Genomic DNA, 26,778 nt, shown 5'->3' on the forward strand with positions numbered 1-26,778 from the left:
GTCTGTCACTACAACACAGCCCGATAGATAGATAGATAGATAGATAGATAGATAGATAGATAGATAGATAGATAGATAGATAGATAGATACCGTAGATAGGTTAAGGGTCACCTGAATCAAACAGTGTTTTTCCCTTGTGAATTGGTGTCTGTTATTCCTTCCCCGCACTGTCTTGAAATTCATGGACCACCCCTTTCAGAAGTAAACGGATTTATTCTGTTTAATACAAGTATATGCAGCCTGTTGTATCATAAGACTGTAGAGAATATATATTTTTGCTCATGTAAGAGTCATGCTAAAGTTATCAAACATAATAATGTGAATTACGGCGGTAATAAGGAATGTAACCTGTGTATTTTTTCTCTTAGTAATGATGCTGCACAGTCTGACGATGAAGAAAAGCTGCAAGCTCATCAGTCGGATACAGATGGAGGGAAACTGAAGCAGAAAACGTAATTCTTGGTTTTATCTTGGATGGTTGGATTGTTGTTCAGCTGCAGAAGGCTGGTTTCAGACTGCAGGCAAAGCTCCTGTTGTAAAGGTCTGCAATGGCCTTCATTCACCCGACGGAGTCCAAAAGAAGGTCGTTTTGGACTCTGTCAGGTCGTATACTTCAATACCATTTGTGCTGTATGAAATAGTACATCAGACTGAACGTTACCTAATGCTGACATTCCTTCAGATTTCTGCCGTATGCGCTCCCCAACCCATCTTTTCTTTGCTCTGAGTGACAGTTGTGGTGGGCTCCTGAGTGGATGCTCGAGCCATCGCTTTCAGGTTTGGGAGTGCTTACAGGAAGGAGCTGGGAGCATCAGATGGAGGTTATAAGTATATGGTGTAACCTGCCACAGTGCCGTAGCTGATCCTTATTGTGACTTACAAGAGTGAACATGGCAAAGTTTCCATAAGTATGGCTACACAAGAGGAGCATCTGCTGCAGATTTTACCCTAGGTTTGCATAAGTGAAAGTCACAGTGGATTTCAGCACAATTCAGGTGGATGGAGTTCTGCAGATTTCATCAACATGAAAAACAAGTTCTATAACTAGTGAACCACACCAACACTTGCATACAGCACTTGCATATGAGGCAGGTTCGCCTCAGATTTGCAGTGAGAACAGTGGCATTAAATTTCCGCCATGTGTAAATGTGACCTGTCAGAGCCAGATATTGGAAGGATGAGGCCTGCAACAGATGTCCCAGGGGCTTCAGCTGTCAGATCTGCTATACTGATATTTTGGATAGCTCTTTGCCTATATGAAAAAAGTTGCCATGGGAAATGTTCAGTCTGTTTGCCACGTGCATTGTTGATGTGCAATCCTTTTTCATCTCTTGCTTTGATTGTGGAAATGTATCAATGCCCTGTAGTCGCCCTAGACCTAACATAGCTCACCTTTAAAGAGGACCTTTCATGGATCTGGGCACATGTGGTGTTATATACAGCTGGAAAGCCGACATTGCGCTGAATTCAGCGCACTGTCGGCTTTCCTGATCTGTGCCCCGGGTGAAGAGCTATAGGTGCCGGTACCGTAGCTCTTCACAGTCAGAAGGGCGTTTCTGACTGTCTGTCAGGAACGTCCTTCTGCACAGCAGCACCAATAGCTCTGTAGTGTGAGATCGGGGAGGAACGCCCCCATCCCCTCTTGATAGTACTCGCCTATGGACCAGTATTGTGAGCAGAGGAAGGAGGCGTTCCTCCCCATCACACTGTACAGCATGATAGGCGCTGCTGTGCAGAAGGACGTTCCTGACAGAGTGTCAGAAACGCCCTTCTGAGTTTGAAGAGCTACGGTACCGGCACAGATAGCTCTTCACCCGGGGCACAGATCAGGAAAGCCGACAGTGCGCTGAATTCAGCGCACTGTCGGCTTTCCAGCGGTATATAACACCGCGTGTGCCCAAATCCATGAAAAGTCCTCTTTAAATAGACAGCCGCAGATAATACTTTGAGATGATTAAAGATGCCGTATAATGAATATTTATTCAGACCACACCCTAAAAGGGTGTCTTACATTCAGCTCTCAGACAGGGACCCATCTTATTTGTGTGTTTTATAGTAACTTGGCTTCACTTTTCTTTTTAAAGCACACAGCTGAAAAAATTCTTAGGAAAGAAAGTCAAAAGAGCAAAACATCTAGCAGAAGAGTATGGCGAACGGGCTGTGAATAAAGTGAAAAGTGTCAGAGATGAAGGCGAGTATGAATATATTCTTAAAGGGGTTAGACATGCTTGCTTTCAAAAATAGGAATATACACAGATCTATGGCTTTTGTTTGTTGTTGCAGCTTAGCTCCTTTAATGTGAATGATGATGAGGTGCAATACCACTAATAGCCTGTGATAAGTGTGGCACTGTTTTTTAAAGAAAGTTTAGGTATCCACATGTATTAACCGCAAGTTGCTGTGCTCTAGGTAATTGACAATGCAAAGTTATTGTTTAAAACCGAGGCTTCACATTGTGAAAATGCAATGTTTTACATTACCTGCAAAGTGGATGGGGTTCTGGCTAATCCTATCCACACATTGCAGAAAAAAAATCTGCAGTGGGAAAGCTGCTTTTTCAAAAACTATTGCATTTTTGAGAATTGCAGAATGTCAATTATACCTACAGAAACACTAACATTTTCTGTATAGATCTAATTGGGGCAGCAAGCCTGCAGAAGAAAACTTTATATGAAAAAAGCTGCGGGGAAAAAACCCGGTGTCTCCGCCACATTTTTTCCCTGCTGCTGTTCTTGCTGCATCTCGCTTTGTGGGAATTTACCCAAAGACAGTATTACAATGAGAAACTCCGATTTTCTCTTTTGTTCTAAGGTTCCAGACCTTTATGAAATTGTGTGTTGGTTTTGTAGTCTAGCATGGTGATACTTTGCTGTGCCCACAGTCTTTCACACTGATCCTGATGACCCATCATCCAGTGACGATGAGGGGATGCCGTACACCAGGCCTGTGAAGTTTAAAGCTGCGCATGGATTCAAGGGTCCTTATGACTTTGAGCAAATCAAAGTTGTGCAAGATTTGAGTGGAGAACACATGGTAATACTTAAGTTTTTCTGCCTAAAAACAAACTGAGCCATCCTACTGGTAATGTTGATTTCTTTAAATATTTCCGTTTCTTTTTTTTCTTTATAGGGCGCTGTCTGGACAATGAAGTTTTCACACTGTGGACGCTTACTGGCCTCTGCTGGACAAGATAATATTGTACGGATATGGGTTCTCAAAAATGCATTTGATTATTTCAATAATATGCGAATCAAGTACAACACAGAAGGTAAATTATTCAACAGGAGAGTTAAAAAAACAAAAAAAACAAAAAACCTTTCAGTATAAATGTCCACCCTCAATCACGATTAGAATTACGTGCTACAAATGTACGCATTTGTTTTCTACTTGGTCTCTTAATATCCTGCATCTTTAACATTATTTCAGGAAAATTGGACCCCTACAGAGTTCCTGTTCCCTTAAATGTACAAAATAAATTATATAATTTGTTGTCACCACTAGAGGGAGCTCTTTGCATCCTGCTATTTTACTGACTCCAGTTTATAAACAGTCTGCAGAAAAGTGGTATTTTATGCACTGCTTTGGAGTCAGTCGTGCAGTCGTCCATTCATTTCTATGGGAGCGTGCTGTTCGGAACGGCTGTTTGCTCATCTCTATTCTCAAGGCTTTGTTCACACATGTCACTTTTAGTTTAGTTTTTTGTTTTGCTTTTCTTTTTCAGGGCGAGTTTCTCCATCGCCATCTCAGGAAAGTCTTAATTCTTCCAAATCTGACACAGATGCGGTATGTATATTAACTGCAATTCTCGAAATCACATACCGTATGTACTGCTGCTCCCCTATTTTGCTAGTTAAAGGGATTGTCAGGCAAAATGGACAACCCTTTTAAAGTTTAATTAAGCTTGTAGCAGTAAAAAATGCATACTCACATGAAGCCACTGTTTGGCCTTAGTGGTCATGTGACCGCTGAGGCCAATCGGCAAAGGGCCTGAATGCCACTACCTGTGAAATCATAGGTCCTCTTCCTGAGGCCTGCTGAGACCACTGATTGGCCTCAGCGGTCATATGACCACTGAGGCTAATCAACGGCTTCAGCACAACGTCTGAAGAGACCTGAGAGGCGTGGGACGACAACTGAGTAACTGTGGAGCTGGTGTTTTTTTTTTTTTTTTTTACTTGTCGACCCCTTTAACTGACATATTAATGGTTTCAATCTCTAGCAATCTTTGCCACACCTTTCAGTATAAGAGCCGCAGCCATGTTTTTCTCACTAACCTCTCAAAAAAGGGAAGGATTGTATACTTGTAGTTTTCATGGTAGAAAATGGGAGTTGTGTTTTCATTTCAGCGTCTATTGACCAAGTATAGCCAATGAAAGATCAGGGAGTCGCCTACACATCACTTGCATAAAATATACATATTACTACTTCACTTACCTTGTTTTATCATTTACTTTGTAGGCTTACAGTGGAGCAGATGACATGGATCAAGATGATAAAAATGCACCTTTTCGTCAGGTGCCGTTTTGTAAATATAAAGGACACACCGCAGATCTTCTTGATTTGTCTTGGTCTAAAGTAAGTAAATGAAGATTGTAAGTACAGGGACACATACTGCAGTTGAGCTGTACATTTCACCAATACTACAGTTGATCTGCTACTTGTGGACCCACCCTCAGGCTCTTTATCCACTTTGAGGTGCACCCTAAGGGTGAATTCACACTGAGTAAACGCTAGCTTATTCTGAACGTAAAACACGTTCAGAATAAGCGGCGTCTAAAGCAGCTCCATTCATTTCTATGGGAGCGGGGATACGAGCACTCCCCATAGAAATGAATGGGCTGCTTCTTTCACTCCGTGCAGTCCCATTGAAGTGAATGGGGAGTGCCGGCGTGTACGCTCCGGCATGAGCAGAGCTTGCCGTATATGCCGGCACTCCCCATTCACTTCAATGGGACTGCACGGAGTGAAAGAAGCAGCCCATTCATTTCTATGGGGAGCGCTCGTATCCCCGCTCCCATAGAAATGAATGGAGCTGCTTTAGACGCCGCTTATTCTGAACGTGTTTTACGTTCAGAATAAGCTAGCGTTTACTCAGTGTGAATGCACCCTAAGGGTAAGTTCACACAGATTTTTTTTTTGTCAGGGTTTGAGGCCGCATCTGCCTCCAAAATCTTCACCAAAAAGACTGCTCCCATTGAAATCAATGGGAGCTGCTCTGGAGTTTTTTCTGGGAGCCGGCTTGTGCCAGCTCCTGGATAAAGTAGCGAGATGCTCATTCTTCAGGCTGTTTCACCTCACGATTCGGCTTGAAGACACTCCCTCCTCCGGACTAGGGCCCATTCATTGGGCCTAATCCGGAGTGGAGTGTGCGGCTGGATGCTGATGCAGTGCACCGGCTTTCAGTCGCTGTTACCAGTCTTCCAGACCGGAACCTGAGGCAGCCTCCGCTTAAAGTTCCGATCCAAAAAAACCCATGTGAACTTACCCTAAGATGCAGCTTTATGTGGAATCACGATAGAGATTGGAACAGTTTTCTAATGAACGCACTTGTAAGCACGGGTGCTGGCATTACGAGTGAAAGTGCTTTCAGGTGCATTTATATCGAACCTGTGCTAATGTTAATATCACTACCAACGGCCAAAAAACAGCCTATATGCAAAGTACCTTTATTAAGTAAGGCCCTGTTCAGACTTCCATTTTATACGATTCACCTTTGTCTTCCCACAGACAGCACACAGTCCTATAGCTTTTTAATGTTTTTGTTTTAGATGCTTGCTATTGGTCTGTGGAAAAATGGAAATATTCTCCATTTTGGTTTGTTGTTACAGAACAATGACACCCATGAAAGTCTATAGTTTTGTGAAAATCACCGATCGCGCATTGATGCCTTTCATGGGTTCTCCATTTTTCACAGATTCAACATAATAATATAATAATAATAATATAGTAATTTTAGTTAATGGCTGATATATTTTCACTGACATGAAAAACTGGTCAACCATGGACAAAACCTATCCATAAGAGCAATAGGATCTACTACGGTCTATGGAGAATATGGCAGCAAACGTTCATAAAAAGTGAATATCTGGATAAGACCTAATACAATAATCTGCAAAAGCTCTTTAATGCGTATATTGTCTGCCTTTATATGCCCCATTAAAATTAATATTGTCCTTTTTATCCCTGGGTCAGAACTTCTAGTTAGATTGCTGCTAATCTGCCATTTAGATGTGCGTTTTATTGTGCCAGAGTGGGCCTAACTACATTTAACTACAGCAGGTGACAAGTAAATAATTAACCATTCAAAACTGCTGGAAGAATAAAAACCAAGTAGTGTATCTACTGTTTTATTACATTTAAAAGCCTCATCTCCTGCTTTATCCTTGTCCAGCAGCTTGCTGCCCTTTATAACAATGTCAAAGTTGTGCTATATCTTCTCCTCCCCTGCTGAACATAAAGTACTTTGTATATCGAGCAGGACACTATGTGATCAATACGCCGTCAGCTGCTTTCTTCTCTTCTGTATTTAACGCTGGTTCTTTGTCCATAAATGTAGTTCTGCTCAGTAATTATAGGAAGGAGCAGAAATCACATGGATACAATAAGCTGTGGCCTCCGCTGGTAATGATCCCTTTATAACACATAATCAGAAGGCTGACTAGACCTGTCTGTGTTGTACACCAGAACAATAATGACCATACTTTTTCCACCCCCCTTTAGAATTACTTCTTACTGTCCTCATCGATGGATAAGACAGTGCGTCTGTGGCACATATCCAGGAGGGAGTGTTTGTGTTGTTTCCAGCATATAGATTTTGTTACAGCAATAGCTTTCCATCCAAGGGTAAGTCGTTTTGCTCTTTTTTTTTTTTTTTTTTTGTCTGTAAAGATTAAAACGCTTTGTAGATACACATATGCGATGCCCCTTATATCTGTATTGTAACCCGTCGTGCACTTGTGTGATCATCATCAAGAGATCTTTGTACCCTGGAGCTAAACAATACAGGTTTCTAATGACGGTATGTAGAGATCCCTAAAACTGTGCTTAGTAGATACAAAAAGTATATTAGTAAACTTTGTCTACTATATAATTATATTTTATTTTCAGTGACTACAGTAACCCTTTAAACGGTATTGCCATTTGGTAATACCTTGGAGTATCCGAAGGATATGCTATGACTTTAGGATTGGTGGGGGTGACCTCTTGGCCCCAACAATGAAGGCGCTACAGGGTTGATCTAGCGCTTCTTTCTGATCTTAGATCAGCACTGCATCCCCTTCTTAGTCTGGATTAGTGGCAGCCCCATTGGTCAGGCTCCTGCCAATCATCAGGAATACCCCTTTAGGTTGCAGACCTTTATGGTTCACTATTAAACGGTAACTTCACCGTTAACGGATGTTCGTTTGGAGATTTTGCTAATTGAATAGCGTGGCCACTTCCCATTCAAAGTGAAGGTCAGCTACATTACGTAAGCATGAAACAACAGTACCTGCTGGCTTTACTATTAGGGCTCGTACACACGGGGCAAGAGGGGGCGGATTTTGGCACTGAATCCTCTTCAAAATCCACCCCCTCACAATAGAGGATTATGTAGACTGCTAGCATTCTTTTTTCCACTAGTGGTTTGTTCCCGCTAGTGGAAAAAAGTAGTGAGCTGCCCTTTCTTCAGGGGGATTCCGTGGCTGATTCAGCCGTGGTGGCCACCTCGCGGCAGCACCCTCTGGGCTATGCCCATTCATTTATGCTTACTCTGGAACGGGAAGCCACGACAGTCGCGGCAGGTACATTTTGGTCCTATTCTGACGCAGCTTGCCGCATCAAAATCAGGACCAAAATACACGGTCCCATGCCCCATGTGAACGAGCTCTAACAATTTTCTAATCCTTAACTTCCATAGTACGGTTAACCACCTGTGAACGTTGGAAAGGTGAATAGAATTGAGAGCCGTGTGCTTGTTCCAATCACATGACCAAGAGTTGGAACCAGCCCGGAAACCTGAGGTTTGTTTGAAATAGAAGCCTAAAGCTAGCAAGTTTACTAAAAGGCCTTGGATAACCCCTTTAATATATTCCTCTTCATATTCTATCGCTATATGTAGAAATAGTCACTACTTTGATAAATTACTCGCAAATTAAAACCTCCCTCCATGCTTCAGGTTTTCCTTGGATAGTTTTGTTTCCTTTTATTACGGCTTTTATCCTCATTTCAATATATTGCTGAGCTCTTTATTATAGCAAACATTCCTTTAATTGCTGTAAAATACAGTTCTGTTATTGTTCTTCGGCACGGCATGTAAGTTAACACGATTCCGGCACTCCGCTGGAGTTTGTTCATTTTATTAGTGGCTATAAAAGGTTTACTAATTGTTCAGGGATATGATTATAGTTTATAGATCGTAGCATTGGGGGGAGGAAGAGGGATTGAAATTTGGAATATGAAAGGGAATTTGAAGAGTATGTTATTTATAAGGAGACGTTCACCTTTTACAAAGCACTAACGGTAAAATGAGGTCACAGTACAGTAATGTGGGACGTCAAGGCAGACTTAATCTCTATAATGTGGTCTTCTGAACATGTGGAAAATTTATCATGAGAGGGATATTTAAAGGGATTCTACCATTAAAATCACAAGGCTTTGGGCAGAGCCGACTGCGCATGCCCACAGGCTTACTAAGTAAGCAGTCTGCTCTGCCCGAGGCCTAGAAGTTTGAGCCCAGCTTAGGAAAAAGATGCGCAGAGAGGCCATTGCTGAAGAAGATGGAGGTGGCGCTGGAGAGTTCTCTCGCAGCATTGGGGATGGCCTCAGTGCTGTTTGAGCGCTCGGGCCCGCCCCCAGTGCTGCGAGAGAACTCATTTGCATACTGATAAAAAACGGGTTTTCTACCGAACGGGGGTTCGGAGAACACATCTAAAGATAGGAGAAGAATAGCCGTTCTTAAGGCTATTCCTACGTGTGAACGAGAAAAATGTGATTTTTAATGGTAGAATCCCTTTAAAGTTTGTTTTACTTGAGTCTGCTTTTCATAATTTGGACCCACTATAACAAGCCTTGCCCAATTTTTGATAAATTTGCTGCATTTTTAAAAGGATTTTGTTACCAGAACCCAGCATGTCAACCCAGCCCTGCCGATAGGTTAGGGTTCCCTGAATCAAGCAGTGTTTCCCCCGCTTAGATCTTTGCAGCAATGAAGACGTTACTGTTGCTCCTAGGAGGTAAATGACAACGCCTTCTTTGGTTTATAGAACTAAGAAAAAAAAAAAGTATAGCACTTGCCTATCTCCGGAGTGAATGGCAGTGTGGATGTATCCCAGACTACATGGGCACACCCCAGGATTCATGGTGGTCTCTGCAGTCCTGTGGATAGAGGATAAATACATATTGTGGCATAACCCATATATGTAAGGCTCCGAGTGGTCCAGATGGAAAACCTCTTTTGATGTGACAATCTGTACTAGGAACGCATTTACAGCAATAATTCTACTGTTTGACATTGTTCAGTTCTGATCTAATACTGGCTGCCCACAAAACCAGTAGTGTTTCCTTATTTGTGTCTTTAGGATGACAGATACTTCTTGAGTGGATCCTTGGATGGGAAACTCCGGCTTTGGAACATTCCAGACAAAAAAGTTGCCTTGTGGAATGAAATTGATGGACAGACAAAGCTCATTACAGCCGCCAACTTCTGTCAGAACGGCAAACACGCTGTGATTGGCACTTATGACGGGAGGTGCATATTCTATGACACAGAGGTAATGGGGTTTTATATGGCTTTTCCTCTTTGCTTGGTGTTCGGATATATTGAAAAAAAGAATTTATTATAATCTGTGATTCTTCCTGTATTTGGATAGGTTGCCTTTGAGGACTCGGTCCACCCAAAGTATATTGGCTCTTGTGAATCTGACCCTATAACTGACCATAGACTTAGATCAAAAAATGATCTTTTGTTTAAATCAAGGTTTTATGTTAAACTTAAGTTTCAAAGTAAGACATGCAGTAAGCCTTCCTGTTCTTTAGACTTCAGGTCTCTACAATGACACTTATTTATAGGTGACAGGATACCCCAGTGACACCAGGTGATGGACACAGCTCACCACCTTCCTGTCTCTGCACAGTACCCATAGAAGTCAATGTATATGCAAAGACTATAGACTCCTGTGGTCCATGTGACTACTGTATGTAGGTCTATAATTGATGTTAACTGAGGCCCAGGGTATCTGCTCCAATAAACGTACAGAAAATGGAATAAAATTTACTAGCAGAAAGAAGATTGGAGGAATGAACAGAGTATTAGTTTCTAATTTTAAAGGTGCATTCCAAGCACAAGAAGTCACTTTCTTTGCACTTAATAGGGGGTAACTTGCTGATCGGTGGGGATCCAGCAATAACATGTATTTACAGTAGTAATAATACTGAATATTGCTTTGTTTTTGGGATAGCTGTAAAATCGGAGGCATGAACTGTCCGCCTTTTAACCCCTTAGCGACCCTTGACGTAACTGTACGTCATGGGTCGCATGGGGATGTATGGAGCGAGCTCACACGCTGAGCTCGCTCCATACACGGCAGATGCCGGCTGTATAATACAGCCAGGACCTGCCAATAACAGCAGCGGTCGGTGCCCGAGCCGATCGCTGCTGTTAACCCTTTACACACTGCGGTCAAACGCGACCGCAGCGTGTAAACAGCGCAGGCGGCATGGGCGCCGCCATGTTTCCCCGATCGCCGCCCTCCTGAACGTCACATGAGGGCGGTGATCGGTTGCTATGACAGCCGGAAGCCTGTTGAAGGCTTCCAGGCTTGTCTCTGCACAAGATCTATTAGACGATGCCAGAGGCCAGAGGCATCGTCTAATAGAAGTGTTGCGATTTTGCTATTCACTGCAATAATGTAGTATTGCAGTGAATAGTATGGGCGATCAGACTCCCTAGGTTTCAAGGTACCTAAGGGGTCTGATCATAAATGTAACAGAAGAAAAAAAAAAGTTTTTAAAAGTATTAAAAAAATAAAAAAAATATAAAAGTTCAAATCACCCCCCTTTCCCTAGATTAGCTATAAAAGTAATTAAAGAACATTAAACATAAACATATTAGGTATCCCCGCGCTCCAAAATGCCCGAACTATTAGAATATTAAAACATTTATCCCGTACTGCGAACGGCGTAGCGGCAAAAAAAATAAAAACAGCCAAAAAGCGTTTTTTTCAACACTTTGCCTCTTATAAAAAATTGAATAAAAAGTGATCAAACCATCAGATCTTTCCCCAAATGGTATCAATAGAAACGTCATCTTGTCCCGCATAAAAAGACACCACAACCAGCTCCATACATGGAAATATGAAAAAGTTACAGGTGTTAGAACATGATGACACAATTTTTTTTTTCTATTTTGCAAAGTTTATCATTTTTTTAAAAGTATCAAAACATTTCAAATACTATATAAATTTGGTATCACCGCGTTTGTACTGACACGTAGAACACAGGTAACATGTCATTTGTACCAAACAGTGAACGCTGTAAAAATTAAACCCATAAGAAAATGGCGCAAATGCATTTTTTCTCCAATTGCACCTCATTCTGAATTTTTTTCCAGCTTCCCAGTACATTGCACAGCATATTGAATGGTGCCATTGCAAAGTACAATTTGTCCCGCAAACAATAAGCCATCATGTGACTCTGTGAACTGAAAAATGAAAAAGTTATGGCTCTTGAAATGTGAGGAGGGAAAAACGAAAATGCGAAACCAAAAAATGGCCTGGTCCTTAAGGGGTTAAGGCTTTGTTTTTTGTTTTTTGCTAGCATCTGAAATACCACACTCAAATACACGTGCGTTCCACAAGGGGGCGAAATAGGGTTGGAAGAAAAATCACTGGAATAGAGCCATTACCTGGAGAAAATAAGGTAGCATGGCTTTTTTTTTTCTATTCTTTGTTTGTTCTATTATATCAAAGCATATTTACAGTATTTTTGTATTTCATCTTTTTTTTTTTTTTTTTTTTTTTTTAATTAAATCTTTCAGATCTTGGTAACATCTAATGATTCCCGAATAAGGCTATATGACTTGAGAGACTTATCTTTATCCATGAAATACAAAGGCTGTGTAAACAGCAGCAGTCAAATCAAAGCCAGCTTCAGGTACAGAGGACTACTAATAGACAGATGTGTGGTCATGTGAAAAGACAGAAGTGAACTTTTATTTAATCTAGAGAACTTCCATTTAGCCCAGTTAAAGGGGTTATCCATTTTCTGCTGTTAACAGCCTATCCTTAGGATATGAATATCAGATCTGCTATATGATCTGATATCAGATCAAAGTCGGCTGAACCGAGAGAGCACGGTGATGGATAAAGATAGCCAATCGACAGCAGAAACTGCTTAACCTCTTCAAAGGGGTTGTTTTATTTGCTCCAAAGAATATATGAATGTTACAGAAATGGCTTCTCCACTCAGGACTCCCCTCTTATGAATCAGAACATAGAGATAGCATCTTGAATATCAGCTTTTCATGTATTTACATTTGCATTGATACATCTGACTTGCTCTGCTGAGACCACCTTAGGGCATGTTCACATCTGCAACCTTCTGTTCATTCTTCTGTAAGAACAAAAGAAAATAAAAACAGTCCATCTAATGACTGACAACTATGGATCTCCGAGTGACACCATTGGCTATAATGGGGTCCGTCGGGTGTCTTTTATTTGGAATACTCCTTTAAATGTTGTCACTGCATTCAGAATGAAGTAATCAGGTCTATTTTGTACTTCCAGCCATGACTTTACATATATCGTCAGTGGATCTGAAGATAAGTATGTGTATATCTGGAGTACGTACCATGACTTAAGCAAATTCACCTCTGTAAGAAGAGACCGCAATGATTTCTGGGAGGGTATTAAAGGTATGTTATAAGAGTGATCTGTTATAGTCTTAGTGTATGTTCACATGGAGAAATGTGGAGCAGATTTTGCATCTCTAAATGCCATCTGAACTCTGCCTCCCACTGTTTTTAATCAAAGGCATTGGCAGAGTGTTCTATTTTTCTGGACGTTAAAAAAGAAAAAAAACGAACATCCTTCTAGATTTTTCCATAAATCCTGTGACTGATTCCGCCACAGAATGTGTAGTACAATGGAGTCTACTTGGGCTCCTCGTCATATTCCTGTCCAAATTCCTCCATATGAGCAGCCCCTTGACATTTAGAGTATGCAGATGCACCAAATTTTGTTGCAGAAATTTTTGCAAATGAGAATCTGTTCCATTCATCTGAGTAGCTTGGCAGCAATCAAATGTCAATGTCAAGCATTGGCATTCTGCCATATGTGAATTCTCCATTATAATTGCTGCTAATATGTGCAACAGATTGCAGAAATCGTAAGCTATCAGCAGGGATTGTTTTATGGAAACATAAGTTGTCTTCATCGTTCGATATTTCTGCCTCTTGCATTAGCATTTTCACTGATCAGTTTGTAGTGTATGCCACCAGAAATGCTCCTCCTAAAACACATGCAGCTTTAAGGCCGGGTATACATCTGTGCCAGACTCCCGTTTGGAGACACTTTCTCAGAAACCGCCAAGTACCTGCATGGTGGACTTTTTCTCTGCCGCTTTCAGTTTTGAAACAGCAGACACCCACCAAACACCCAGCAGACCCCATAACACTAGAGTAAACCTAGTAAGCATAAAACTCACTAATAAACACAGTAATGTTCACTGATCAAAGAGTTAGTTAATCGTGTAACTAATCTAGTTTATTTTCACGGTATCACAGTGTTGTGTGTGAACGTACCCTTATTCCTACTTCTGATTTTATCCTCCGTTTTAGCACATAATGCAGTGGTCACGTCTGCAATCTTTGCTCCACATCCTAACCTGATGGTACCACCAGACGCATCTACGGACAGACAAGACACTGAGCAAAAGGGGGAACAGGGAGAGTCTGTAGATAACATACCATCAGGTGAGATGATTTGTTTGTTTTTTTCCTGTAAGTGTATCTTTTGTAACCCTCTTCTTAGTTTTTGAAGAGCGTCACCTTCATTCGTTTTTTTTAGCTGGCACAGCGCCATGTATTTTGTAATCTCTTCACCTTGTAATCCAGCTCAGCCTCATTTACCTGAATGGGACTGTGTAGCCGTGAGCTGTAGTATCCATCACATCCACTACAAAACGTACACTGCGTATACATTTGTCATGTTAGATTGCTATGTTGGAAAAGCCTAATGCTTTGTACTGTTTTTCCAGGTGCTTTGAAGTCTGATCACACAGAAGTGCTGCTGTCCGCAGATTTTACTGGCGCCATCAAGGTGTTCATCAATAGGAAGAAAAATATATCTTAATATTCATTATGGCAGGATGAGCCTGTGCTGTAATAGCCTCCACTCATAGTATAATAAGCCACAAAATTGACACTGAGCGGCAGATATTACTGCAGCAGACGCCCCTACACGTGAAGATACATCTGGAGAATGATCTTTTAGCTTACACCTGTGACTACTTATCTCCCCCTTCAGTAATATTAGTACTTTTCTGTAGTAACTACAATCCTGAACCTTTTCACTATCTAGTCGAGAATCTACATAATAATCATAGAGCTGCTGGTGTTTTACAATAGCATAGGATTATTCTGCAGCCGTAGCCTCATTTTACATCCAGGCCAGAATCCTAAGTGAATATCTCCATATATCACAACATTATTTTTCACACCGTTGTGTTGTTTCTTATGTTAATCTATCTTTATGGCTATTAGAGCTCCAAATCCCATAAATCGATGTAAAGTTAAGTGATAATTTTGCCAGCCTGCAATCACCACTAGGGAGAGCGGAGTAGTTTACTGCACACACTTATATTATGGAGTTCAATGCATAAACATTATGCAGTAAGCTCCCCCTAGTGGTGGCTCCAATCGGATGGGCTTTCATCATTTACCTCTACATTTATGAAAGGTGATTAAATTATATTAGGGTTTTACTTATTACTTGATTTACCAGCTCCTAAGGTGGTTCATCTACTCAGCCTTTATATAATAAAATCCCTGTAAAATATACAAAAAAAAAAATTGAAATTCAATGCATATTGTAATCATCATTACAGTTTTTCCTTTTTCACTATATCTATGTAAAGCAGGTCAAGCCACCAGAACAATAATTTAGTCCCATATATAGAACTGAAGCTTTATATAAGGGAAGGTGCCAGTCCTCATCTCTAAAATCCTGTGACGTGACCAAAGCACAAAGGTAAATCAGTAAGTTAGATTTAGTGTTAGCGTATTGAACCGACTTCAAAATCCTGTCTACTAATCTGACCTGCCCGCTCCTCCTGCTGCAATGATATCTTCCTGGTTCTTTGATTTATATTCAGGCAGACAAGTTCTCTATGAATCACTATGGCCTGCCACTCAAGAGTTAACTGGAGTATTTGGCTTTGGAATGAATGTAACCTATTCTTTATGGTCAGGGTTTTTGCATTAGGTGTCTGTCCCGCTGCAGAATATGTAAGGGTCTCACATGTGTATCATTGGTAGGTAGTCATGATTCACATGACTAGGCCTCAGTTGTGAACACAATGTACAGCGGGCACAAAGCGACATTACACCATAGACTTCAGCTACACAACCACATAATGCAGTCTTCTGCTGGTATCCATAAGTCAGCCAGCCACACAAAATAGTGTCTAAAGTAGAACTCTGCTTTTAAAACATGTCATAGTTTATATCCAAAAATACTGAGTAAGGGTGAATTCACACTGAGTAAACGCTAGCTTATTCTGAACGTAAAACACGTTCAGAATAAGCGGCGTCTAAAGCAGCTCCATTCATTTCTATGGGAGCGGGGATACGAGCGCTCCCCATAGAAATGAATGGGCTGCTTCTTTCACTCCGTGCAGTCCCATTGAAGTGAATGGGGAGTGCCGGCGTATACGGCAAGCTCTGCTCATGCCGGAGCGTACACGCCGGCACTTCCCATTCACTTCAATGGGACTGCACGGAGTGAAAGAAGCAGCCCATTCATTTCTATGGGGAGCGCTCGTATCCCCGCTCCCATAGAAATGAATGGAGCTGCTTTAGACGCCGCTTATTCTGAACGTGTTTTACGTTCAGAATAAGCTAGCGTTTACTCAGTTTGAATGCACCCTAAGTTTGCAAATTCTTTCCTTTTTTCATATTAAGCACTGGTTTAGTGTTACATCATGTTATACTCCATTCACATCCACAGCTGCCTTCAGAGTTCTACTATTTGCCTTTTTTTCAGTGCACATGGCTGTATTCTAGCTCCATGCCAGAAAACAAAAATCATTCTGTGAAATAGGCCCTGGTAGGGAATCTGGTCCTGCCCTTGGCATAACTTTTATATGGATGAGTTGTAATATGCAAGGCACCTTAAAATCCAGATAGGGTTTTACAAATAAATGGCTTAGAAATACAACTTTAAGCTGAGACCCCCCACATTGCAGAAAAGCCAAAGCCAAGAGTGGCTTGAACTGCAATGGGAAATATAAAGGAGGCTCTTATACTACAAACCTTCTGGCTTTGGCTCAAAAAAAACAAAATCTGCAACAACAAAAAAAAAAAAAAGCTTTTCTGCAACGTATGTTCTTGGGGGTATATTCACACTGCAGAATTTGATGCTTTTGAGGCGGATTCTCGGGCCAAATCCCATCTACATTAGCTGTTTTTAGTATTGCAACTAAGCTCTATTGAAGGGAATAAGGCAAAGCTGCAGTAGTAATCACATTACATGGACAGGTGGCACTGTTATTAAAAGAAGGCAGCCATGTTTTTTAAACCCCGACAATCCCTTTAATTATAGCTGCCACTTAAAGGGCTTCCCCCCACTAACACTTAGCCCCTAACCACAGGATAGGAGATAAATATCTAATCATGCTGAACCTGACCTCTTGGACTCCCAGTATTCACTAGAATGAGGATCCCGTGTAAATGAAGCGCATATGTGACTGTTTTTGAAGTCCATGTGTATAGAGGAAAAGTGTTAGTAGTTGGAAAGCCCATTTAAGTTGAGGCCTCACATTGAGGAGAAGCTTCTACAACAAAAATCAAGTTTTGCAAATGTGGGGCCTTAGCTTTAAGCTGAATAGAATCCATTAGAACTCTGAACTTGACTTTGGATGTGAAGAAAGAAGAAAACCTTACATAACTTAAAATCTGTGTATTCAGAGCTACTTAACTTTCAGTGTAGAGTTGAACTTCATTTGTTCAGAAGTAGAGTTTTCCTTTAACGTTACTTATACAGAACACAGCCGAACCTGCACTTCATCACAATGTATCACTGTCCAGTAGAGCTCACAGCCCCATCCCTGACCTTCCCTAAACCCTTTTTTGCACCTTTTTATTTTCAGATGTTATCTTGGTGGTACATGTTCTTTGAGTCGATTTTTTAACTTGTTTCTAATGGGTCAACAAATTGTACAAAAATATCCGACTCGGCAGAATTCAGTTGTCGCCACTTGCTCAGTCTCCTTTTCTGTTGTGAAATATTGCTTGATCGGTGACACTTGCTTTGCACACCTGGGCACAATGTATCTGTGTAAAGTGTAGGAGAAAAACTCATTCCTTACATTCACAATCGGGGGAGACGGGGTGATGACTTTATTTTGCTTCTAGGGAATTCCTGGTTTTGGTTTTTGGTTTTCCCCTCTCTGCTTTAGTATTTGTGCCCCTACCACCCCAACCGTGCTTTAAAACAAGAAAAACAAAAAGAGATAAACTTGTTTACATTTTTTAACTATTGTAGTAAAGTTGAAGCTTTTTCTGTTTAGATATTCTGGGTAATGAAAATGTATGTAAATATAGTCACTAGGTACCAATGAAGTAACACTCTGGCCCAATCTACCAGAAAATGTTATTGATGGTTAAAAGTGTAACACAAAAGAAATAAAATAAAAAATCTTCTCATTAAAAGCCAATGACAATGTGAAATGTAAACAACTGCTTTGTATTGTGTTTGGTTTCATGATATAATGACTGGAGGTTTGATATCTTGTTCAACTATCAACTGTCTAAACAAGGCAAGGAGCGCTGTGGACATCATGAGAGGAGGTCTGTTTAAGGACCAACAATATTGAAGACATCTGACATTAGGGATGATAAATGTGTACAGAGAAATATTTATTTTGTCTGAAACCTGTACAATAAGGCTAATTTAACATCCACTTTGAAGCAGCTTTGGAAATGTTGTGATCCAGGTATCCAACCATCATAGATTACCCTTGTCGAAAGACTCTTTACATAAGGCTGGGTTCACAAGGCAGAGTTTTAGCAGCAGAACTCACTGCAAAAATCACACCTATTCATTTGAACTGAAGATTGATGCAATTTCCACTGAAGCTTTTAATTATGAATGGTAGTAAGATGGCATTCTACCACCAGGCGGAAGGTTTTCATGGTAAATTTTGCATGATAGCCCACCTTAGCTTTCTATAGGTGGAAGAGATGGATTAGGGCTGGAGTAATGACTTGAGTTTAGGAATGAGATGTGCAGGAGGTGAGGTGGGATTAAGAGATTAGGGTGGAGAGCTTTTTATGGTGATGGTGGAGAAGCAGGTTAAAGATTAAGAGCAGCAAGCAGTTGGGTAGAGTGGTTGCCGGGGGGTGTAGGGTGAGACTGTCTCTGGTGTCAGTTTTACTTTTAAAATAAGGGGGCGTTCACACTACCGTTGGTGTCCGATTGCAGTGTCCGTTGCTACGGTCCGTTCAAGATTTTAGCAACGGACACTAGCTGTGTCCGTTACAATTTCCATTCATTTCAATGGGATTTCATCTGTTGTCCGTTAACAACCATGTCTGTTTTTTCAAGCGGACAGAGAAATCACACATGCAGGATTTTTTGTCCGTTTGAAAAAAACGGACAGAAAGTGTCCGTTTTTTGTTTTTTTTTAACATTGAGGTCTATGAGCAACGGGCATATAACGGACAGTAACTGATAGCCATCAGTTACAGTCCGTTATTTTCTGTCCGTTTATTTTCTGCACATGCTCAGAAAGCATAAACAGCAAAAAAGAAAAAAAACGGACAGTATAAAAAACGGACACTAACTGATGCTAACTGATACTAAATGTGGCCGTTTTTTTAACTGATCCATTAAATGGATCAGTTAAAAAAAAACCGGACACATTAACATTGGTTAGCGTCAGTTAATGTCCATTATGATAGGTGTCCGCTTTTTTTCTTTTAAACGGACACCTTCATAACGGACACCAACGGTAGTGTGAACGCCCCCTAAGAGGTAAGGTCATTAGCTGAGATGTGACAGCTGAGGGGGCACAGGCAAACGGAGGAGGGAGTTGAAGTTAGTGAATAGCTGTTTGGGGTTGTGGGCAAGGGCAGATATGAGTGTGGAGAAGGTGAGTGCATTCTCAAATATGAGCACTGCCTCTTTATACCTGATGAAGTCCTCCAGGGAGTGGCTTTTCTTCCAGAGATGTTCTGCAGCCCGTGAAGCATGTCTTGATTTTTTTTTTTTTTTGTCAGGTGAGTGTGTCAGGTTTGCCTATTCATGGGTCGGGCTATGATGTTTGTGAAGAGGGCGACAGAGTCAAGGACTAAAGTAATTGTGGTATTATAGAAGACAACAGTGCCATCTGTGTCCTGGAGTGAGGATATGGCAGCTAGTGGTAGTAGAGAGTCTGAGAGTGTGTGAATGTCAATTTGATTTAGGGATGGGGGGGTCTATTTGCACAGGAGAGGGCAGAGAATGTCAGCAGGTTGTGATCAGAGAGTGTGGATGGAAAGTTAGGCTACATAGAGAGCAGAGGTGGGTGAATAGGAGTTCCAGTGTGTGCCCCTTTGTGTTGGTGGCAGAGGAGAACCATTGAGAGAGACCAAAGGAGGCAGTGAGGGACAGGAGACTAGAATCAGAGAGGTGTTTTGTGTTAGTAGGGATGTTAAAATCACCCATGATGGTGGAGGTGTCTGGATAGGAAGTGTAGTAGCAAGGTGATGAAGTGGTCAATAAAGGCAATGGTAGATCCTCGTGGTCTATATTTGACAGTTAGAGGGTGAGTAAATACGAACAGAATGCACTTCAAAGAAGGGAAGGGAGACAGAAGCTAGCGGTTGGATTGGGGTGAAAGAGCAATTATCAAACAGGAGGATGCCTACACCTCCACCAGGTTCATTGTTGGGGTGGAGAGTCTGTGAGAATTGCAGACCTCCTTAGGAGCGGGGGAGGTGGAGTCTGAGGGTGTCAACCATGTTCTTGTGATAAGGAGGAAGGAAAACTTACTAGAGAAGAAGAGGTCAAGGATTGTGTACGCTACGAGCGTTTCATAGCGCAGTGGAGAGTACAGGGGGAGGGGCAGGAGCAGATTGGATAGGTTTAAGGGGTTTTGTGCACGGATGCTGGTTGTGTGGAAAGGACTGACAGTAGGGAGTTGCTGGGATGGTCCAGGATTGGGAAATCAGTCGCCAGAAGTAATGAATAGTAGGGAGAGAGACAGCAGGTGTAAGTAGAAGAGAGTGTGAGGAAGTTGTGTGCTTTTGGGGTGGAAAGCTTGTATGTTTATGAGTAGCTGTGCAGAGGTTAGATGGTAGAGTAGAATCGATGGCGAGATACAGATTTTCTTACTGACAGCTAGTTTGTAGTGGAAAAGTGATTTTAACAAGTATGAAAAGAACAACAGTAATTATAGTTTGAAGAAATTTTGTTAAGCAATAGATAAGTTTGTTGTTATTTTATGTTACCCTCTGTTCCCTTCTGGTCCAATTCTGGCCTAATTCTAATCTGCACACTTAGAGTCTACAATGACCTATGCACTTAGATTTATACAAACAAGCAACCCAATTGTTAAATGTGCTACAGGTGTGAATATGGGTGGAGACACATGGAAATTGAATCAGGAGAAAAGTCAAAAGGGGAAAGTACGGAAGAAAAAGAGCCCAGGCCTTCAAAGCTAATATGGAGCATACATAAAGAAAATGTCTAAACCTCTTGTTAAATATTTGAAAGAATAGATTAAGACTAAACATTAGTGAACTTTCCAAAGATTGTTTCATTTCGGATTGTCAGTGCTTGGGGCACAGATTTCTTTATGAGGTCAGTACAAATTATAACCTAAATTATCATAAAAGTTAGTTTATTACGCTGGTCATGCTCCTTGGAATCTATTCAATTGCTAAGATGAAAGAAAATACAAACAGTGTTATGTTAAAGCAACATGAATGTTTATAAAGAAAGGAAGCTCCTTTGCCTATTGACATAAACAGCCATATCTCTGCAACAGAGGCACCGCTTCACAAGGAGAACACACTGTTTGATTCAGGTGACCCTAACCTATCTATCTTCCGGGCTGGGTTGATATGCTGGGTTTGGGTCAGAGACTCCCTTTAACCGAGTGGGAAAGGCATTGGAGGCGGGAGCGAGAGAGCTTTGTCAGGATGGCCGAGTGGTCTAAGGCGCCAGACTCAAGAGTAACTTCTTCACCAAAGTTGGGTGTTCTGGTCTCCGAATGGAGGCGTGGGTTCAAATCCCACTTCTGACAGTTAGCTTTTGACCTTGGAAACTCTTACGTGGCTGTCGCTTGCCTTGAAACGTGACCTATCGTGCTAACCGAGTTTAGCAGCAGGTAAAAGAGGGCTCTCGACCTCTAGCATCCAGCCCGGCCGCGACCACGAAGGGACTCGAACCCTCAATCTTCTGATCCGAAGTCAGACGCCTTATCCATTAGGCCACGCGGTCTAGGGCAGCTTCCTTCCCATCGAAATGAGGAGGCCGCGCAATACGAAATCTTTTGCTTGAACCAAAGTCAATGGCAAAACACGTTTTCTTGTTTATGACAAATGAATAAATATATAACCATTCTCCATCTTCTTACGATAACCAATAGGTTTGACCTTTTCTAACATGTTGAAGAAGGAATACCCAGAATAGCTTAGAGGGAGTCTGCTCCCAGAACCCAGCATATCAATTCCAGCCAGGAAGCTAGATAGATTAGGGTGCCCTGAATCTTAGGGGGTGTTTTTGGTCTCTTGTGAATCGGTGCCTCCACTGCCGACATATTGCCGGTTTTGTCAATATGCAAAGGAGCTCTTTGGAGCAACGAGAGCTTTGCGGCTTACCTCTTTGGAGGAACGGCAACGCTCTCGTTGCTCCAAAGAGCTCCTTTGACTATTGACATAAACAGCCATATCTCCGCAACAGAGGCACCGCTTCACAAGGGGAACACACTGTTTGATTCAGGTGACCCTAACCTATCTATCTTCCGGGCTGGGTTGATATGCTGGGTTTGGGTCAGAGACTCCCTTTAACCGAGTGGGAAAGGCATTGGAGGCGGGAGCGAGAGAGCTTTGTCAGGATGGCCGAGTGGTCTAAGGCGCCAGACTCAAGAGTAACTTCTTCACCAAAGTTGGGTGTTCTGGTCTCCGAATGGAGGCGTGGGTTCAAATCCCACTTCTGACAGTTAGCTTTTGACCTTGGAAACTCTTACGTGGCTGTCGCTTGCCTTGAAACGTGACCTATCGTGCTAACCGAGTTTAGCAGCAGGTAAAAGAGGGCTCTCGACCTCTAGCATCCAGCCCGGCCGCGACCACGAAGGGACTCGAACCCTCAATCTTCTGATCCGAAGTCAGACGCCTTATCCATTAGGCCACGCGGTCTAGGGCAGCTTCCTTCCCGTCGAAATGAGGAGGCCGCGCAATACGAAATCTTTTGCTTGAACCAAAGTCAATGGCAAAACACGTTTTCTTGTTTATGACAAATGAATAAATATATAACCATTCTCCATCTTCTTACGATAACCAATAGGTTTGACCTTTTCTAACATGTTGAAGAAGGAATACCCAGAATAGCTTAGAGGGAGTCTGCTCCCAGAACCCAGCATATCAATTCCAGCCAGGAAGCTAGATAGATTAGGGTGCCCTGAATCTTAGGGGGTGTTTTTGGTCTCTTGTGAATCGGTGCCTCCACTGCCGACATATCGCCGGTTTTGTCAATATGCAAAGGAGCTCTTTGGAGCAACGAGAGCTTTGCGGCTTACCTCTTTGGAGGAACGGCAACGCTCTCGTTGCTCCAAAGAGCTCCTTTGCCTATTGACATAAACAGCCATATCTCCGCAACAGAGGCACCGCTTCACAAGGGGAACACACTGTTTGATTCAGGTGACCCTAACCTATCTATCTTCCGGGCTGGGTTGATATGCTGGGTTTGGGTCAGAGACTCCCTTTAACCGAGTGGGAAAGGCATTGGAGGCGGGAGCGAGAGAGCTTTGTCAGGATGGCCGAGTGGTCTAAGGCGCCAGACTCAAGAGTAACTTCTTCACCAAAGTTGGGTGTTCTGGTCTCCGAATGGAGGCGTGGGTTCAAATCCCACTTCTGACAGTTAGCTTTTGACCTTGGAAACTCTTACGTGGCTGTCGCTTGCCTTGAAACGTGACCTATCGTGCTAACCGAGTTTAGCAGCAGGTAAAAGAGGGCTCTCGACCTCTAGCATCCAGCCCGGCCGCGACCACGAAGGGACTCGAACCCTCAATCTTCTGATCCGAAGTCAGACGCCTTATCCATTAGGCCACGCGGTCTAGGGCAGCTTCCTTCCCGTCGAAATGAGGAGGCCGCGCAATACGAAATCTTTTGCTTGAACCAAAGTCAATGGCAAAACACGTTTTCTTGTTTATGACAAATGAATAAATATATAACCATTCTCCATCTTCTTACGATAACCAATAGGTTTGACCTTTTCTAACATGTTGAAGAAGGAATACCCAGAATAGCTTAGAGGGAGTCTGCTCCCAGAACCCAGCATATCAATTCCAGCCAGGAAGCTAGATAGATTAGGGTGCCCTGAATCTTAGGGGGTGTTTTTGGTCTCTTGTGAATCGGTGCCTCCACTGCCGACATATCGCCGGTTTTGTCAATATGCAAAGGAGCTCTTTGGAGCAACGAGAGCTTTGCGGCTTACCTCTTTGGAGGAACGGCAACGCTCTCGTTGCTCCAAAGAGCTCCTTTGCCTATTGACATAAACAGCCATATCTCCGCAACAGAGGCACCGCTTCACAAGGGGAACACACTGTTTGATTCAGGTGACCCTAACCTATCTATCTTCCGGGCTGGGTTGATATGCTGGGTTTGGGTCAGAGACTCCCTTTAACCGAGTGGGAAAGGCATTGGAGGCGGGAGCGAGAGAGCTTTGTCAGGATGGCCGAGTGGTCTAAGGCGCCAGACTCAAGAGTAACTTCTTCACCAAAGTTGGGTGTTCTGGTCTCCGAATGGAGGCGTGGGTTCAAATCCCACTTCTGACAGTTAGCTTTTGACCTTGGAAACTCTTACGTGGCTGTCGCTTGCCTTGAAACGTGACCTATCGTGCTAACCGAGTTTAGCAGCAGGTAAGAGAGGGCTCTCGACCTCTAGCATCCAGCCCGGCCGCGACCACGAAGGGACTCGAACCCTCAATCTTCTGATCCGAAGTCAGACGCCTTATCCATTAGGCCACGCGGTCTAGGGCAGCTTCCTTCCCGTTGAAATGAGGAGGCCGCGCAATACGAAATCTTTTGCTTGAACCAAAGTCAATGGCAAAACACGTTTTCTTGTTTATGACAAATGAATAAATATATAACCATTCTCCATCTTCTTACGATAACCAATAGGTTTGACCTTTTCTAACATGTTGAAGAAGGAATACCCAGAATAGCTTAGAGGGAGTCTGCTCCCAGAACCCAGCATATCAATTCCAGCCAGGAAGCTAGATAGATTAGGGTGCCCTGAATCTTAGGGGGTGTTTTTGGTCTCTTGTGAATCGGTGCCTCCACTGCCGACATATCGCCGGTTTTGTCAATATGCAAAGGAGCTCTTTGGAGCAACGAGAGCTTTGCGGCTTACCTCTTTGGAGGAACGGCAACGCTCTCGTTGCTCCAAAGAGCTCCTTTGCCTATTGACATAAACAGCCATATCTCCGCAACAGAGGCACCGCTTCACAAGGGGAACACACTGTTTGATTCAGGTGACCCTAACCTATCTATCTTCCGGGCTGGGTTGATATGCTGGGTTTGGGTCAGAGACTCCCTTTAACCGAGTGGGAAAGGCATTGGAGGCGGGAGCGAGAGAGCTTTGTCAGGATGGCCGAGTGGTCTAAGGCGCCAGACTCAAGAGTAACTTCTTCACCAAAGTTGGGTGTTCTGGTCTCCGAATGGAGGCGTGGGTTCAAATCCCACTTCTGACAGTTAGCTTTTGACCTTGGAAACTCTTACGTGGCTGTCGCTTGCCTTGAAAAGTGACCTATCGTGCTAACCGAGTTTAGCAGCAGGTAAAAGAGGGCTCTCGACCTCTAGCATCCAGCCCGGCCGCGACCACGAAGGGACTCGAACCCTCAATCTTCTGATCCGAAGTCAGACGCCTTATCCATTAGGCCACGCGGTCTAGGGCAGCTTCCTTCCCGTCGAAATGAGGAGGCCGCGCAATACGAAATCTTTTGCTTGAACCAAAGTCAATGGCAAAACACGTTTTCTTGTTTATGACAAATGAATAAATATATAACCATTCTCCATCTTCTTACGATAACCAATAGGTTTGACCTTTTCTAACATGTTGAAGAAGGAATACCCAGAATAGCTTAGAGGGAGTCTGCTCCCAGAACCCAGCATATCAATTCCAGCCAGGAAGCTAGATAGATTAGGGTGCCCTGAATCTTAGGGGGTGTTTTTGGTCTCTTGTGAATCGGTGCCTCCACTGCCGACATATCGCCGGTTTTGTCAATATGCAAAGGAGCTCTTTGGAGCAACGAGAGCTTTGCGGCTTACCTCTTTGGAGGAACGGCAACGCTCTCGTTGCTCCAAAGAGCTCCTTTGCCTATTGACATAAACAGCCATATCTCCGCAACAGAGGCACCGATTCACAAGGGGAACACACTGTTTGATTCAGGTGACCCTAACCTATCTATCTTCCGGGCTGGGTTGATATGCTGGGTTTGGGTCAGAGACTCCCTTTAACCGAGTGGGAAAGGCATTGGAGGCGTGGAGCGAGAGAGCTTTGTCAGGATGGCCGAGTGGTCTAAGGCGCCAGACTCAAGAGTAACTTCTTCACCAAAGTTGGGTGTTCTGGTCTCCGAATGGAGGCGTGGGTTCAAATCCCACTTCTGACAGTTAGCTTTTGACCTTGGAAACTCTTACGTGGCTGTCGCTTGCCTTGAAACGTGACCTATCGTGCTAACCGAGTTTAGCAGCAGGTAAAAGAGGGCTCTCGACCTCTAGCATCCAGCCCGGCCGCGACCACGAAGGGACTCGAACCCTCAATCTTCTGATCCGAAGTCAGACGCCTTATCCATTAGGCCACGCGGTCTAGGGCAGCTTCCTTCCCGTCGAAATGAGGAGGCCGCGCAATACGAAATCTTTTGCTTGAACCAAAGTCAATGGCAAAACACGTTTTCTTGTTTATGACAAATGAATAAATATATAACCATTCTCCATCTTCTTACGATAACCAATAGGTTTGACCTTTTCTAACATGTTGAAGAAGGAATACCCAGAATAGCTTAGAGGGAGTCTGCTCCCAGAACCCAGCATATCAATTCCAGCCAGGAAGCTAGATAGATTAGGGTGCCCTGAATCTTAGGGGGTGTTTTTGGTCTCTTGTGAATCGGTGCCTCCACTGCCGACATATCGCCGGTTTTGTCAATATGCAAAGGAGCTCTTTGGAGCAACGAGAGCTTTGCGGCTTACCTCTTTGGAGGAACGGCAACGCTCTCGTTGCTCCAAAGAGCTCCTTTGCCTATTGACATAAACAGCCATATCTCCGCAACAGAGGCACCGATTCACAAGGGGAACACACTGTTTGATTCAGGTGACCCTAA

General features: G+C 42.9%; 1 protein-coding gene and 12 non-coding genes across 13 annotated transcripts in view; 7 read left to right on the forward strand and 6 right to left on the reverse strand.

Annotated features, from left to right (window-relative positions):
* Positions 1-15,740, forward strand: part of WDR44 (WD repeat domain 44) — a 64,350-nt gene extending 48,610 nt beyond the window's left edge. Inside the window, exons 8-20 of the mRNA XM_075259028.1 lie at positions 370-453; positions 2,086-2,192; positions 2,883-3,034; positions 3,131-3,269; positions 3,723-3,784; positions 4,460-4,576; positions 6,722-6,844; positions 9,559-9,750; positions 11,795-11,896; positions 12,015-12,130; positions 12,763-12,890; positions 13,815-13,949; positions 14,234-15,740. Of these exons, the coding sequence (XP_075115129.1) occupies positions 370-453; positions 2,086-2,192; positions 2,883-3,034; positions 3,131-3,269; positions 3,723-3,784; positions 4,460-4,576; positions 6,722-6,844; positions 9,559-9,750; positions 11,795-11,896; positions 12,015-12,130; positions 12,763-12,890; positions 13,815-13,949; positions 14,234-14,328 (1,552 nt within the window). The 3' untranslated portion in view covers positions 14,329-15,740. The remainder of the gene's footprint in view (positions 1-369; positions 454-2,085; positions 2,193-2,882; positions 3,035-3,130; positions 3,270-3,722; positions 3,785-4,459; positions 4,577-6,721; positions 6,845-9,558; positions 9,751-11,794; positions 11,897-12,014; positions 12,131-12,762; positions 12,891-13,814; positions 13,950-14,233) is intronic.
* A 5,634-nt stretch (positions 15,741-21,374) lies between these two features.
* TRNAL-CAA (transfer RNA leucine (anticodon CAA)) lies at positions 21,375-21,484 on the forward strand. Its single transcript has 2 exons — positions 21,375-21,412; positions 21,439-21,484. It is a non-coding gene; the product is annotated as a tRNA-Leu (tRNA).
* A 124-nt stretch (positions 21,485-21,608) lies between these two features.
* Positions 21,609-21,681, reverse strand: TRNAR-UCG (transfer RNA arginine (anticodon UCG)). Its single transcript has one exon. It is a non-coding gene; the product is annotated as a tRNA-Arg (tRNA).
* A 610-nt stretch (positions 21,682-22,291) lies between these two features.
* TRNAL-CAA (transfer RNA leucine (anticodon CAA)) lies at positions 22,292-22,401 on the forward strand. Its single transcript has 2 exons — positions 22,292-22,329; positions 22,356-22,401. It is a non-coding gene; the product is annotated as a tRNA-Leu (tRNA).
* Positions 22,402-22,525: 124 nt separating this feature from the next.
* TRNAR-UCG (transfer RNA arginine (anticodon UCG)) lies at positions 22,526-22,598 on the reverse strand. Its single transcript has one exon. It is a non-coding gene; the product is annotated as a tRNA-Arg (tRNA).
* Positions 22,599-23,208: 610 nt separating this feature from the next.
* On the forward strand, positions 23,209-23,318 carry TRNAL-CAA (transfer RNA leucine (anticodon CAA)). The gene is made up of 2 exons: positions 23,209-23,246; positions 23,273-23,318. It is a non-coding gene; the product is annotated as a tRNA-Leu (tRNA).
* Positions 23,319-23,442: 124 nt separating this feature from the next.
* On the reverse strand, positions 23,443-23,515 carry TRNAR-UCG (transfer RNA arginine (anticodon UCG)). Its single transcript has one exon. It is a non-coding gene; the product is annotated as a tRNA-Arg (tRNA).
* A 610-nt stretch (positions 23,516-24,125) lies between these two features.
* On the forward strand, positions 24,126-24,235 carry TRNAL-CAA (transfer RNA leucine (anticodon CAA)). The gene is made up of 2 exons: positions 24,126-24,163; positions 24,190-24,235. It is a non-coding gene; the product is annotated as a tRNA-Leu (tRNA).
* A 124-nt stretch (positions 24,236-24,359) lies between these two features.
* TRNAR-UCG (transfer RNA arginine (anticodon UCG)) lies at positions 24,360-24,432 on the reverse strand. Its single transcript has one exon. It is a non-coding gene; the product is annotated as a tRNA-Arg (tRNA).
* A 610-nt stretch (positions 24,433-25,042) lies between these two features.
* TRNAL-CAA (transfer RNA leucine (anticodon CAA)) lies at positions 25,043-25,152 on the forward strand. Its single transcript has 2 exons — positions 25,043-25,080; positions 25,107-25,152. It is a non-coding gene; the product is annotated as a tRNA-Leu (tRNA).
* Positions 25,153-25,276: 124 nt separating this feature from the next.
* Positions 25,277-25,349, reverse strand: TRNAR-UCG (transfer RNA arginine (anticodon UCG)). The gene has a single exon. It is a non-coding gene; the product is annotated as a tRNA-Arg (tRNA).
* Positions 25,350-25,960: 611 nt separating this feature from the next.
* TRNAL-CAA (transfer RNA leucine (anticodon CAA)) lies at positions 25,961-26,070 on the forward strand. Its single transcript has 2 exons — positions 25,961-25,998; positions 26,025-26,070. It is a non-coding gene; the product is annotated as a tRNA-Leu (tRNA).
* Positions 26,071-26,194: 124 nt separating this feature from the next.
* Positions 26,195-26,267, reverse strand: TRNAR-UCG (transfer RNA arginine (anticodon UCG)). The gene has a single exon. It is a non-coding gene; the product is annotated as a tRNA-Arg (tRNA).
* Positions 26,268-26,778: the final 511 nt, after the last annotated feature.

The sequence above is a fragment of the Leptodactylus fuscus genome, chromosome 11 (genome assembly GCF_031893055.1).
Source record: "Leptodactylus fuscus isolate aLepFus1 chromosome 11, aLepFus1.hap2, whole genome shotgun sequence".
Taxonomy (NCBI): domain Eukaryota; kingdom Metazoa; phylum Chordata; class Amphibia; order Anura; family Leptodactylidae; genus Leptodactylus; species Leptodactylus fuscus.